Source organism: Corvus brachyrhynchos, unplaced genomic scaffold (assembly GCF_000691975.1).
Source record: "Corvus brachyrhynchos isolate BGI_N302 unplaced genomic scaffold, ASM69197v1 scaffold56, whole genome shotgun sequence".
Lineage (NCBI taxonomy): Eukaryota > Metazoa > Chordata > Aves > Passeriformes > Corvidae > Corvus > Corvus brachyrhynchos.
In genome coordinates, this window is record NW_008238664.1 from 6,874,937 (window position 1) to 6,889,022 (window position 14,086).

Sequence of the window (14,086 nt, forward strand, 5' to 3'; positions counted from 1 at the left end):
AGGAATTATATAAATCAAATTCCAAATACAACAAAGCTTACAACATCTGAAACAGATCTATCATAGAGATGATTTTGATCTTGAAAATTTCAGCAGAAACGTAACCTAGAAGAACCATCTCTGTAAAACACATTAACAAACAATTTTCCACAGAGTGCAGTTTTGTGTTTCCCTCTGACCACTATCTTCCTTTCCCAGTGTCAACATTCAAGCATAACTTACCAATCTTGGGTGCTGCAACAGTGGGTGGTTCAGTAGGAGCTGTACTACTAAATGCAGAGAGGGGAAGCTTCATCTGTAGGGGCGCTCGACTGGCGGTCGCATTATAAAGTCCTGGAGTACCCACTGTGGGCAAAGAAGTCCTTGTGGTCTGGGCAACAGGATGTGTAGTAGGAACAGCCTGTACTGCCAACGTTGTGCCTATTGACCCAGCACTGACTGTAGAGTTCCTCTGAATACCAGGACTGGGCACATGTGGGATGTTATTTGGTTTAGTCGTGTTAGTTGATGCCAAAGACACTGTAGTTTTGGTAAGGCTACCAACTGTAGACGAGTTTTGTACAGATATAAATTCAACGTTGCCTGACTGCTGGTTAGAGACCAAAGTCCCTGTGTGGCCTTGCAGGAGCTGAGTCTGGGATGACACCGCAACAGGTACATGCAGGATTACGGGCAAAGACTGCAATGAGACAGCCACTGACTGAGTGCTGCCAGTGGGCACTTGGTTAGTGCCTACAACCGTAGCCGTGTTAGCTGTGGGAAGCACTGTTGTTGTCAAAGAGCTGGTGGAGGACACTGGAGTCTGAAGCTTAGGATGTCCACTGACAACTGCTGGAGAAGCAGCAAGACTGGAAGCAGGCACTACACACAAAAAAATAAATAAAAAAATTAAGCACTTGAATCAAGTGGGAAGTTTCACTGCAACACAACTGGAAGCAATTTATGATGAGGGCAGTGAGTCACTAGAACTGGTTGTCCAGAGAGGCTGTGAATGCCCCATCATTTTAAGTGTCAAAGTCAGGATGGACAGGGCTTTGAGCAACATAATCTTGTGAAAGAGATCCTGGCCCATGGCAGTAGGGTTGGAATAGATGATCTTTAGAGGTCCCTTCCAACCCAAATCATTCTATGATTCCACGAAAAAGGTGGTGTATAATTACTTTTTTTTTTTTTGCAAATAAATGCTATAGATAGAATTTTTCTGTTGAACACTGATATTCAATGGCCTGGTTAAAGATACAGTCAATACTGCATTTCTGTTTATAAGAAATACCAGAAAAAAAGATATATAAAGAATTATGACACAGGCTTGAAGAAAGCCCCAGGATTTAACTGTTGAAAACACAAAATACAGCATTTTAAACACCCATTACACAAATGGCAGAGCAACTGGTGCTTCACAAAACACAAGAAAAGAAGAACTATGCCAGTAATGACTAACTTGCCTTGTTTAGGTAGGACCTTGCATCCAGAGGGTTCTACCAAAACCAAATATTAATGTGTCAGAGAACATATTCACTTTTATGCAACAAAATTTCAGGATTAATTCTAGAGATCAGGAGCAAAATACACTACTGAAAGCCACTACATGCAAATTATGAGATAATCCTGTGGGAAAGATCCAGCATTCAATATTAAACAAACTATTTTTACAACCAAGGACAGTGAGACTATAATGAATATAATTAATGGTGAGTTTGAATCTATATTCCTTATAAAATTTTAATCTAGAAATTCCATTTTTCAACATGACTCCTTTAAGAAACAGGGTTTATAATTGCTCTTTAGTTTCCCACTCAATTTCTGCAGTCATTAGGTAGAAGGAAGGATATTGTCAGCATTCTATTATGATCAAGTACAATAGGGGGCCCGAGCCATGTGTTTCAGTTCTTGGCAGCCAGTTTTCCTGCCGTACTCAGTATGCAGTCTCCTGAAGCATCTAATTTACCACAAGTTCTGCTTGGCCAAATCAACACATTTTTTCCCATACCTGGTAAGCACACTACACAAATACAAACTGGGAATGTGCCAGAGAGCTAAAAATAATGATTTTTCATGTCAGAAAAGAGGAATAAAATCGGTTTTGCTCTGTTTAGTTAGTTACTTCTTCACTGGAAAGTAATAAAACTCTTAAGAAATGTGTTCATAGTCCATAGGGAGTTTCTTACCTGGATTCACAGGGGCTTGAAAAGTTGCTGGTGTGCTCTCTCCTACATTCCTCTTTGACTCCAGCATTTGCCTCACTGTGCCAGCATTTCTAAGGAATGAAGTTTCAGTTGGCATTTCTCTCGATAAGCCACAAAAGGTCAATTTATGAACAGTACAATGGTGAAAAAATCCCTAATTTTAGAGCTGTTCTTTTCTTTGAGATTTTCTTTTCTAAACCCATTTTTTGCTTCTCAGGAAATTAACTTTGGGTATTCCCCCACTAAAGAAAAGCACGGAATTATTTATGAATTTTCAAGTGCTTGCACCAAGTTTGCCTTGCACCATGAGAATTTTCATGGTCTTGAAATTAAACTTCCACTTTTATCCATAATTTTTTAAACACTGAAACTGATACTAAACAACCTCTAAATTTACCCAAGCATGGATTCGATTCTGTCAATTTATGACTTCTGTGAAAGCAAATGAAATTTTATGAGTGAAGAGCAATGAAGGAAAAGGAAGAACACTTTAATTTAAAAAAAAAGGAACTACAGAAATTATCAATGACATTAGGTATCTGAAGTGTCCTATTGCAAATTTTAACACAGTCACAGTGGTGTGCTTTGCTTACCGATACGTGGCGTTGTTTACGTTTGCAGTGTCGGCTGCTGCTTTCCCTGGAGATGCAGGGGCATTTGCCACGTTCTACACAGAATGAGAGAGAGAGGCCATAACAAAACAACTCTAAGTCAGCTTGCAAACTTATGCTTTCATTCTATTTCATATCCATTCACTGCTGTGTGAGAGATTCATTTTCTGAAGCCAACATTGCAGAAGAATTTGACATATTTTACAACTATCCAAAATCTCCTTGGTCCTACTGCCTCCCTCTCCTACAGCCTCTCTCTCCTCTTCCTCCTCTCCCCCCTCAGAATCAAGGTAGTGGAATTCAGTTTTATTTACACTGTACTCTTCCTACTGAAGTAAATTAGACTCAGTTACATACAGTTTAAGGTGTTTTCACACTAATAATGGCTAAAGAAGCTTCTCTACAAATCAGAATTACATAACAGATGTTAAGACTTCTTTAACCAAACCAGACAAGCCTGGTTTGTTAATGCCATTGAATAAACAAGTCACATCTTTCTGCATATAAATTTTCTTTATTTTCCAATACAAGGCTTAGGCTAACTCAGGAAAAAAACCCAAACCCCAACAGATCTAGTTCTTACTTCCTGTCTCTTCTTCAAGTCCTCCTTGGCTGCTCCAACCCGCTTTGTCAATCTCGCAATTTTAGCCTAAACAGGAAGAAGATGAAAACAAACAAAACCATAAATATTCCCCTAAGAACCATCACAGAAATTTTACAAACTGAAAGACATATAACTAAGACATCAAATGCTATTTTCATATCAGGGAAATTATTCTTCCTTGAAATACAGTACAACCATATATTATTTTCAACTATATTATAGCAGAAGGACAAATGTATGCATCACAATCGAGGTATGTTAGAGACAAGTTAAATTATTTTCCTTCCTATTCACAACTGCACAAACTGAATCCATCTTGCATGTTCACACAAAACTACATCAATGAAAGCCTTATATGATGTTATTAATTTGACACTCTAGTTGATGGCTAAAGATACTGGTAAACAAGCATATTGAAAGCATCTTAGAAAGCACTTAAAAAGTCTACATAAAATGTCTTGGCAACAAGAGGAAAGAGTTGTATCTTGGGAACACATCTGGCAAACTGTGTATTTCTTTTAATGCAAAAAGTAAAATGGCCTTATTGTTTGAATTTGTTATGACATAAGCTTTTAATTGTTTTGTCAGTACAAAATTCTTTGAATTTTGTGATGTTCCTCATGTTACCACTATGTACATATGTTCTATAAAGAATGCAGGAAAGCATGCTGCATTCAACACTAGCTATTTGCTTCCTTGCTAGAACACATCAACTATTTATTTTCTGGGGAAACAACATGTGATGCAGAATATTCAAAGTCCAGTGCTACTGTCCTCTCCTTTCTACATGTTCCCATTTTTAAGCAAATTTCCAGCTTCATAAAGACCATAGATATTTTCATATTTAGCATTTTTTGGAAAAATGTCTAAGTGGAACAGAAGAGTGGAAAAACAGTCCACTAACAGCTAATGAATCAGTTCGCCAAAAGGAAGATCCACTTTGGGGTTTCTGTATGATTAATTGGTTGCTTCCCTCCTTCTGAGTAGGAAAACACAGTTTTACAATTCAAAAGGAACATTAGTGTTTGCTGCTCCCCCGAGGGCCTCCTCCCCTTGCGGAGTCAAAATGGTTTCCCTACTGGCAACTATAGGAACCTTACTACTAAATATTGAGGAAGTTATTTTTGAATTCGACCCTAGTATGCAGCTGAACACACAAACACTCACCTGCATTTCAGTAAGCACTGTTTTATGCCTCTTGTTGCATTCTACTTTCTCCATTCGAGTTTTCAAGTCTGCCAGAGTCTTGTCAAATACTGCACACTGCAAAGCGGTAAGCTTTTCTTCTAAAAGTCTCTGGATAATCTGCAAAATTGTTATATTAAAAAAAAAAACCCCAACAATGCAATCCCAAAATTTGGGAGACCATCTATAAAAATATTACCAACTCTTAAATATCCTGCTATAAATAGAACAATGACAACTCTTGTGCCCTGTCAATCAAATAAATCTACAGTCAGCAATAAGCATGTGGATGCACAGCTAAGTGTGACATAATTTTGGAAAATACAAACGGTTTGCCATTAATTCAACAAATTCATTTCCCTGCAGTATGATAAGTGTATAAAACCTTGCTATATATAAAAAGAACCTTAACAACAGAAGATATTTTCTTAAACTGCAGTGTTTACACAAATTAATTGCTCTTCTTTTCTATTTCTGAGAGGGACATTGGCATTCAAAGAATAGAAACTAAGGACATTCAACAAAAACTTTTTTCTGAGATGTATTTTCCCCAGCAAAAATGCACTGTTGCCTTTCTTGCAGAAGCTAAAAATAAAAGAAGACTGGTTTTCACAAAGTTTACTTGATAAAGTTATTATTTCATGTTTTGCTCCCTTCTATACCTATTGCAGTGCAAAATGTTTTCTTAAGAAACAAAAATAAATAAGCTACAAATGTGGTTTAGTTTTTCCCATCCTAAATTAATGAAGTTACAACATATGCTAATTAACTAATGGAAGAACAGCACGATTTTCTTTTCTTCAAGACCATAGGTTCCGTATACAGCAATCGTGCAGTCAGGCTATTAACAGCTCTACAAAAATCTGCAAAATGCCACGTTGATTATACTCTTGTTTGGAAACAGCCTTTCTTTTAATCTAGGCACACAATGAAGTGCATCACGTATAAACTTCACCATGGTGAAATAACTCATTTTCAGTCTAGAGTCACATGAGACTTCAAGTATTTTATACATTTAAAATATAACTCCTGCAGCATAGTTTTCAAATGGTATTTGGTCTCTTCTTAAAGGAGGGCTGTGCAGTACTTTATATGAATTAAGCACCTTTGTTATTTGAATTACATCCAATATTCAACTACAAAAAAGAGAAAGTGTCTGGGGACACAGAGTGTGTGGGGAAGGACAGATAATTCAAAGATGGTAACCCAAGTGACAGGTGTGTGTCTATGTTCTTTGCTCTGCACTTCTCTTCTACCTTTTGTAATTTTTGGTCAACATCCTTTCTGGCTGTAATTTTTACTTGGAGTTCTGCTTCATAATCTTCTCCCATGTACCGACGATGTTTAGAATGAACATTGTCCATGTCGTCAGATTTGGAACGCTTTCTCTTTGATGCTTCACCTGGAACAATAGATACAACTGCTCATGAGGAGCTCCTTAAAAAACAGGTATCTTCAGAATGCCATGATTACTATGAAGTTGTTCTCAGTTTAAGCTTTTTCATTCTAAACCAGTAAGAATGCCTTTGGAAAAACATGCTTGATGACATCACAGGACAAAACCTGTCCTTTTGTATCTGTACATTACTGCCCTATCAGTGAGTTCTGCTTTGTGATTCACCCTATGATTTCCCCAAATGCAAAATGGTTCTACTACCGCCATTGCCCTCTCTGGAACTTCCCTCCAGTTCTTCCTGCTCCTATCAGCACCATCCTATAATGAAACATGGCTTCTGAGAAGCAAACCAAAACCTTCTTCTGAAAAACAAATCCGCTTCTTAGAATTCCAGCCAAATAAAACTACATCTTATTTAACTGTGCCAACAATTAACTGTATTTACCTGCAATGAAGTTTTAACTTGTACCTCCAACACCTGACTGAAAAAACATTCAAACTTTTTTCTTACTTCTTGGGTAAGAAGGAAAGTAAAAATCTAACAAAAGAACAGGCTCAAAACAGAACTAGATTATAAAAGTAATTTTCATCACAGTCATGAAGCACAAAAAAACCAGAGACCTCATTCACTCCTCCAGCTTCTGGCAATGTGTCCAGCAGGTTCTTGAGGACAAAAGGGACATCTGCTTTTAAATAATCCTCAGATTATTTAACAAGGACCCAGGGAACTACAGGATTATCAGCCTTACCTCAATCCCTGGGAACGTGATGGAGCAAGTAAGTCTGGATAGAAATCCACTCCAAGCCTATTAAGAAGGTGGTGATGGGGAGTAGAATGGATTTATCAAGGGGAAATCATGCATCATCAGCCTGATAGCCTTCTACAGTGAGACCACTGTCTTGGTGGATGAGAGAAGAGCATCTTTAGTAAAGCTTCTGACACCCAAAACATCCCTAAGTCCTGATGTATGGCCTAGATAATTGGACAGGCTCAACTGTTGGGCTCCAGGAGCTGTGACTATTGACACATTGTCCAGCTGGAGCTCAGTAATGTACACCAGCAGATGCTAATGGTACCAACACTACATCTTCATTCATGACCTAGATAATGGGGTAAGATGATACAGGCAGCAACTTGCAGGTGATACAAAACTAGAAGGAGCGACCTGTACACTCCTAAGCGGTTATGCTGCCATTTGGGGTCACACTGACAAATTGGAGAAATGGGCAAACAAGAACCTCATGAAGTACAAAAAAAGGAAATGCCCAAGTACTACACTTGGGTAGCAATAAAACCATGTACTAGTACAGGCTGGGAACTCACTGGCTGGAAAACAGCTTTGCAGAAAAAGCCCTGGTGGCCTTCATGTACATGAAGTTGAACATGGGCCATCAATGTGCCCTGTCGGCAAAGAAGGCCAACAACATTCTTGGTTGCCTGAGAATGAGTACTGACAGCAAGCTGAGGGAGGTACTTACTCCCCTCTAACCAGGGAATGTGAGCCTGAACCTTGAGTCTTTTGACCAGTTCTGGGTTTCTAAATACAAAAAATATGTGAGCATACTGGAGAGAGTACAGAGTAGAGTCACCAAGATGTTTTAGAGACTGCATGATTCATCAAGAGCTGGAATTGTTCAACTGGAGAAGGCCATTAGGGGAGATTTTATCATGTGTGTAAATTACCCAGACAGGTAGAGACGAACAGATAGAGCAAGACTCTTAGTGAGTAGCACTGACAGGACAAGAGAAATGGATGTAAATTGAAATACAGGCATTTCCACTCAAACATATAAAAACTTTTTTACTGTGAGGGTGGTCAAACACTGCAATCACAAAACTGGAAATTTGTGGAATCTTCATCTGTGGAAATACTCAAAACTTGTCAAGACATGGTTCTGAGCAAACTGGTCTCTAGTTGACCTGGTTTTTAACAGTGGCATTGGACTACATAATCATCAAAGGTCCCTTCCAAACCTAATGATTCTGTGCTTCTAACATACCACCCAGTGAAACATAATGGTTTTAACATTACATACTTTTCTCTATTTGTTTCTCCTCTTCTTTGTGGGCCTCTTCTCCTTCTTTATCTTCACACTCCTTTCTTCTCTCCCCCTCCACCTCTTCTATAAACAGAAGAAAAAAATCCATGTGACACTTACTCAGACCTACAAAAGTCTCGTAACAGTCCTATTTTGACTAATGAATTTAGAAAACTTATGAAAAAACATGTCAGGGAGGGCAAGAGACATAAGTATGACAAAAGGGAATGCAGATATGAAAGAAATAAGGGGATACCCTGAAAATGAAAATTTGAACTATCATGCAACACATTAAGACTCACTTCTGAATTTGCTTAGCATTTAAATCAGAATAATTGAACTGTAATTACAAGGGTAACATGTTTCAGTTACCTCTGAAACAAAATGATGTATTTTTAATGTAGCTAAAGTTCTCAACAAATTATTTTAGCTTATTTTTCCACTTAGGGAGAAAGTATAAATTCTCCCTATAAGAATTAATATATAAAATATAAATTTTATATAAAAATATAAAAATTTCAGTAACAAAATACTAGTATGTTTCTCTATTTACAATTGGCAAATTCAACCATAATCTTAATGGTAGAAAAGGCCTAGATTCTTCTTAGGTTAGCAAATATGAATTTTAATTTGAAGTTTCTTGGTAATACAAAGTATCACAATTTAGGACTAGTCATTTAAAATTATACTGTTTAGGAAATGCTTAAATAGACAAAAACCTGAAGCCCCAAACACACAGATAAAAATGGTAGCACTTCCTGAAAAATTTTATTGTATATTCCACGAACTTCCATTATGTGTTTCATACATATGTGTATGAAACAAGCTTCCATTATGTGTTTCTGTGCTTCCTTGTCATGTGCTTGTTTGCTTACACAAAAAGCTCCAGGGTATTCTGATGTATGACCTTTCATTACAAAAATCTATGACCACATAGCTATCATATTTCATATTCCATTTGGAAAAGACATTCTATTAATCTGTCCATTTGAATAAAGTCTTCTGATACCATTCTTTCACTGTTGTTTAGCCATGCTGGTTTTCATCTGAACTTTTGGAAATCGTACTTCTTAACTGAGCAGTTTGCACCTGTTTCTCCAACACAGCATCTTGAAATGATCTCTGTATGGTCTCCACAGTTTTAATTTTCACAGATTCTTTCCAAAATTACTCTTTATAAGGTAACTCTACCTGTTTTCTCATACAACTGTTTCCTCCCTATGCAACCTCTCTGCTATTATCTTTGTTGCTGGTTAAGGACAGAACATCACAATGACCAATTTTCGTTTCATGAACGGTCTCAGTTACTGCCACACAACTGTAAAAGTCATAAACTGTTATTAGCCAATAAATAAAACAACTAGTCAAAATAATTTGTCTTGTCACCAAAGTGAAAAATCTGAAAAAGTATTGCTGGATATATTAATTTTAAACTTCTGCAAACTGTAGTCCAGTATTTAATATTCACTTCAGTCTTTTTCCTCCATAGCAAACTCCTCTGTGACCCCAGAGTGTTTTCTCATTGTGTAAGGATGAAAAAAGTAAACCTAATGTCTTCTATGAGAGAACGCTTAAAATGCAGTGAGAACAAAGACAATCAATTTATTTGTAATGTTCGTTTCATAAAAGAGACTCCTAACACACTACATTTTTGACACACAACCTTCTTTCCCCCTGCTTTCCCCACCTCCAATAGTTTCTGGAAGACTTTAAGTCTTCCAGAACAATGGAACACACAATGGTATCAACAGTGCACAATAATGGTATCACTTTTTCAGTCTCATTGACAACAGGTAACACCTAAGTAAGATCCTTAGCAGAAACGAATGGAACTTACCTTATCTCTGTTTAACTAGCTTAAATTTAAAGGTAAATATTAGGAAAGAAGGAGTCTAAAACAGGGCTGCAAAGCTGGGTCTTATCTCTGTTTCTCTAGCTGTTTCAGAAACTGAAGACTCAGAATGCCAGTCTCACCATCAGTAAAATAAGATTCAAGAAACTGCGGTTACTAACTTCCCAGAGACTAAAAAAATCTGAATCTTGTTTAAGCTATGAAATTTCTACCCAGTCAATCATATTTAAACACACTTGGGTTATTATGGTAATCATTTAATAAAAGCTAAACAATGGAGGGGATGGAGGGAGAAGAGGGAGAAGAAGAAAAACCAACAAAAAAACTCCAACCCCAAGATAATTTGAAACATCATCTTTCTTAATTACAGATAAAAGAACAGTGTCAACTTTTCTGTGAATTATTAATCTGTTTTATTTTCAGAAGTGCAATAGTATAACAATGACTGCCCATTGTCAAAAAGAAAAAAAGCTTACAAAGCTGTATGAAATAGTAAACTATAGAGGACATTCATTCAGTTTAATTTAGAAAAATGTTCTGCTAACTACATGAAGAGATCCCACACTTAACATTTAAAAGCATCAATCAGTTGATATAGTCATCGAAGAAAACTTAGATAAAAACCACTGAGTTAAATGAATGAAAGCTACATGATATGAAAACAATAAGTGACATGCATTTTTCATTAAACTTTTTCAATACTGTCTTTCGGGGGGGAAAAAAGGTAAAAGAGGAGTTGTGGCACATCTGGATTACACGCATGTTTTCCTTATCATTTATTTGCATGTTGAAGAAAGCTGAAATCCTTTCTTCCTCTTGAGAGCAGTAAATGAATGCATTTCTCTTCTCACAAATCTTTCTGTTCCCTCTCTGACAATTACTCATCTTTCCTCTTTTTCCACCCACTACCTCACCCAAGTTTGCACCCAAATTTGCAGAGTATGAAAAAAATCCCCAAATCAAACCAACAAGAAAACAACAAAAAAACCCACAAAACCAAAACCCTAAACAAAGAAATCAAAACAACTCAAATCTCAAAGATGACCATTTTTTGGTGCTAATATCTTTTTTTCCTGGGCCTCAAGTACCAGCATTGAAAACTAAGGCTACATAACATTACTGGTGGGTAAGACTGTCTTTTTGATTTAGAAACATGCCACAAGCGTGTCACTAAGAAATGAACAAAATCCCAAATTTCAATGGAAACTAGCAATTTAGAAAATTCTTACCTGGAAGACTTGGCTTGTTTGGTAGTATTCCTTCAACATGTTCCTCCTTCTCATCACAGGGATCCTCTTCATCAGACAGCACTAAGAAAGCCTCTTTTGGCAGACTTTCATTGCTTTCCTGTTTGGATGGTGAACCCAAACAGTTGTCTATTTTCTCTTCTAAATCTGGGACTGTGTCATCCACTGGAAGCAGAGAACTTTTAGAAAAACAGCTCAGATCATCTTCAGCAGGGGCTAGTTTTTCCAAAATTGGAATAATTTCATCTGTTTCCATACAGTCAGTATTGTCCAAGATAGTTTCACCTGGCTCATCTATTGTCTTCGGAACAGTGGTTTCTGAAAGTCCTGCACTGCCTTCTTGTTTTTCCTGGTCAGCTTCCATACTGCTAGAGATGGCTGCTTCTCCAACAGCCTCTTCAACAGTTACCTCTTCAGTCCTCTTCTCCTCACCAGATGAACTGGAATTAACAGTTAAATCATTCACTTCCCCCTTTGCTTCAGAAGACTCACTAATATTACAGACTGATTTACTTTCACCTTCCAATGGTATATCATTCTTTCTTTGGTCCAAATGATCTTTTCTACTATTTTCTTCATGGAAGTTATCTTTATTGCTACCAATCACTCCATTTTCAGCCTCGCGATTTACTGCAGTGTCAGTATCTTTAGCTTGCTCAGGAGTAACATTTTCTGAAGACAGCATAAGAGGTTTGGATTCTATGTCATTGACTATGTTTCCTGCCCTACTCTCAGGGCTTTTGGCCTCACTAATTTCATCAGAAGCTGTTCTTCTTTCCTCAGAGTTAACACACAACTCAACCATGCCATTAATTTCTTTCTTGTCTTCCATACAGTCTGTATTGCTTAAAAGGGAATTTACATCAGAATCGCCATTCTCATGTTTTCCATTTAACAGTTTCACTTCAGTTGTCTTCAACAGCTCCTCTTTAACCTTATAGACAGCTTCAAGTTGTTGCCGATCACTTACTCTCATTGTTTTTCGTGCTTTAAAGACTTTTTTCTGAGGTTCCTCTGTGCTATCCATCTTAGCCCTTAAAAAAAAAAAATTCAGAAAGAACTGTGAAGGTAAAAATTTATCACTGTCATATTACACTGCTACTAAGAAAGACTAATGTTTAGCACATTTTAAAGTAAACCAGTTGAAATGTTACCGACAAAACAAAAAAAAACCCCACCTGTCAACACTTAAATTTTATTTGACCTCCCAAAAAGTGAATCCAAGTTTCTCTATATGCTGCACAAACACATTTCTGCAAAGCTCACAGAGATCACACTATAATATCATGCAGTAATATTCCGACTACACATTTTAGACCACTTGTCTCGTAGTATTCTATTAAAAATAGATATTACACTAAGGTAAGAGCCAGCAGCCTCTCTTCTCATAGAAAGGTATGTTAGAAATGAACTTATTTTCAGATACCATTACATAGGGACTCTTCAACCACCTGTTCTAGAATTTGCTGAAACAAATCTGGAGATTCTGTAAATTCCCGTGGTAAAGAGGTCCATCATAACTGTTGCTTTCTCCCAGTAGTGGGGTCTTCCCATTCAAAGGCAAATATATCTCTGCTGTTTTTTGCTAGTCGACATGTCCAAAATGCATCTTTCAAGTCAATTACAATGAACCACACGTAATTATGGGGTATCTTGCTTAGTAAAGTACATGGATTAGGGACTACCGGGGTGGTGTACTTGAACAAGTTTATTTAATTCCCTCAAATCTTGAACAAGTCTGTATGTCCCATCTAGTTTCCTGGTAAGTAAAATAGGGGTATTATAAGGGGACATGCAGGGTTCTAACAATCCATCCTTTAAAAGTTCTTCAATTATATTTTGTAATCCCCTTCTTCCTTCCAGAGATAAAGGATACCGTTTCACATGGACGGGTTAGCTCCCTTCGTTCAATTTTATTTCCAGGGGAGAGATAATTCAGCCCACCTCTCTTATCTTTAGCCACCCATACCACTGGATTTATTTCCCTCTAATCTTCCATAGTCAATTTAAATAGTTTTACCACCCTTCTATCCTCCTTTGGAATCACCCCAATCCCCAATTGCACTTGTAGATCTCTCCCTAATAAGCTGGTGCCAACCTCTGGTTATTATTACAAAACTAGGTATTATTTCTTTACCATTTCCTAAAACTTTCACTTGTTCTTCTATAGGGGCATGAAATCCCTCCCTGTTCACTCCAATTATTCTAGTTTGGTCACTCCCTTTCACACACCCACAGGGGATTTGAATTAAACTTGATCTCTCAGTTCCTGAATCAACCATAAACACATATTCCTCTTCTTGGGGTCCTACTTTTAAATTTTTCAAGGGCTCTTCATGGTATTTGGACCCCAAAAAGAGGACCCTGACACCCCCAATCTTGTGTATAAGCTCCTGATTCCATCATTTGGGAAGTTTTAACCTCTCTGTGTAGTTCTGGGCACTCTCTTTTAAAATGCCCCACTTTTCCACACTAGAAACATTTCTTGGGACCTGTCTGCGAGGTGGTCATCCCCCATCCTCCTCCCTGGGGTCTCCTAACATCATACTGAAGGCTTCCCTTGGCCACTCCTCTGCCTCTTCCAGCCTCATTCCTAGTTTGTCATTTCAGTACTTGGTCTACAGTAGCCACCATGAACTTGGCCTTATTTTTCTGTTTTTCATCATCCCTTCTAACATAAACTTTCTGAGCTTCCCTCAACAATTCACTTAATTCTTTATCACTCCAATCCTCTGTTTTTCCCAATTTTTTCTTTATGTCTGGCCATGCTTTGGTAACATGTCGCAATGACTGCCACTGACCACTGCCCAGGCTAGCTGCAGCGGTATGCGACAGGAGTGGGGAGCAGCTGGAGGCTCTCGGCTTTAAAGCTGCTCCTCAGGAGTTCAGCTCTGCCCACGGGAGCTGAACCTCCAGGCACAGTGGCTGTCAGCAGTCCGGACGAGGGAGAGGATAAAAAGTAGCA

At 37.8% G+C, this 14,086-nt stretch overlaps 1 protein-coding gene across 7 annotated transcripts in view; it reads right to left on the reverse strand.

Moving 5' to 3' along the window:
• Window positions 1-14,086, reverse strand: part of ATF7IP (activating transcription factor 7 interacting protein) — an 89,575-nt gene that overhangs the window by 35,059 nt on the left and 40,430 nt on the right. For all 7 annotated transcript variants that reach the window (XM_008636499.2, XM_017737788.1, XM_017737786.1 and 4 more), the window contains 8 exons: window positions 11,104-12,155; window positions 8,020-8,106; window positions 5,843-5,988; window positions 4,569-4,706; window positions 3,381-3,446; window positions 2,780-2,853; window positions 2,169-2,257; window positions 223-861 (listed from right to left, as the gene is read on the reverse strand). In XM_008636499.2, the coding sequence (XP_008634721.1) occupies window positions 223-861; window positions 2,169-2,257; window positions 2,780-2,853; window positions 3,381-3,446; window positions 4,569-4,706; window positions 5,843-5,988; window positions 8,020-8,106; window positions 11,104-12,148 (2,284 nt within the window). In that variant the 5' untranslated portion in view covers window positions 12,149-12,155. The remainder of the gene's footprint in view (window positions 1-222; window positions 862-2,168; window positions 2,258-2,779; window positions 2,854-3,380; window positions 3,447-4,568; window positions 4,707-5,842; window positions 5,989-8,019; window positions 8,107-11,103; window positions 12,156-14,086) is intronic.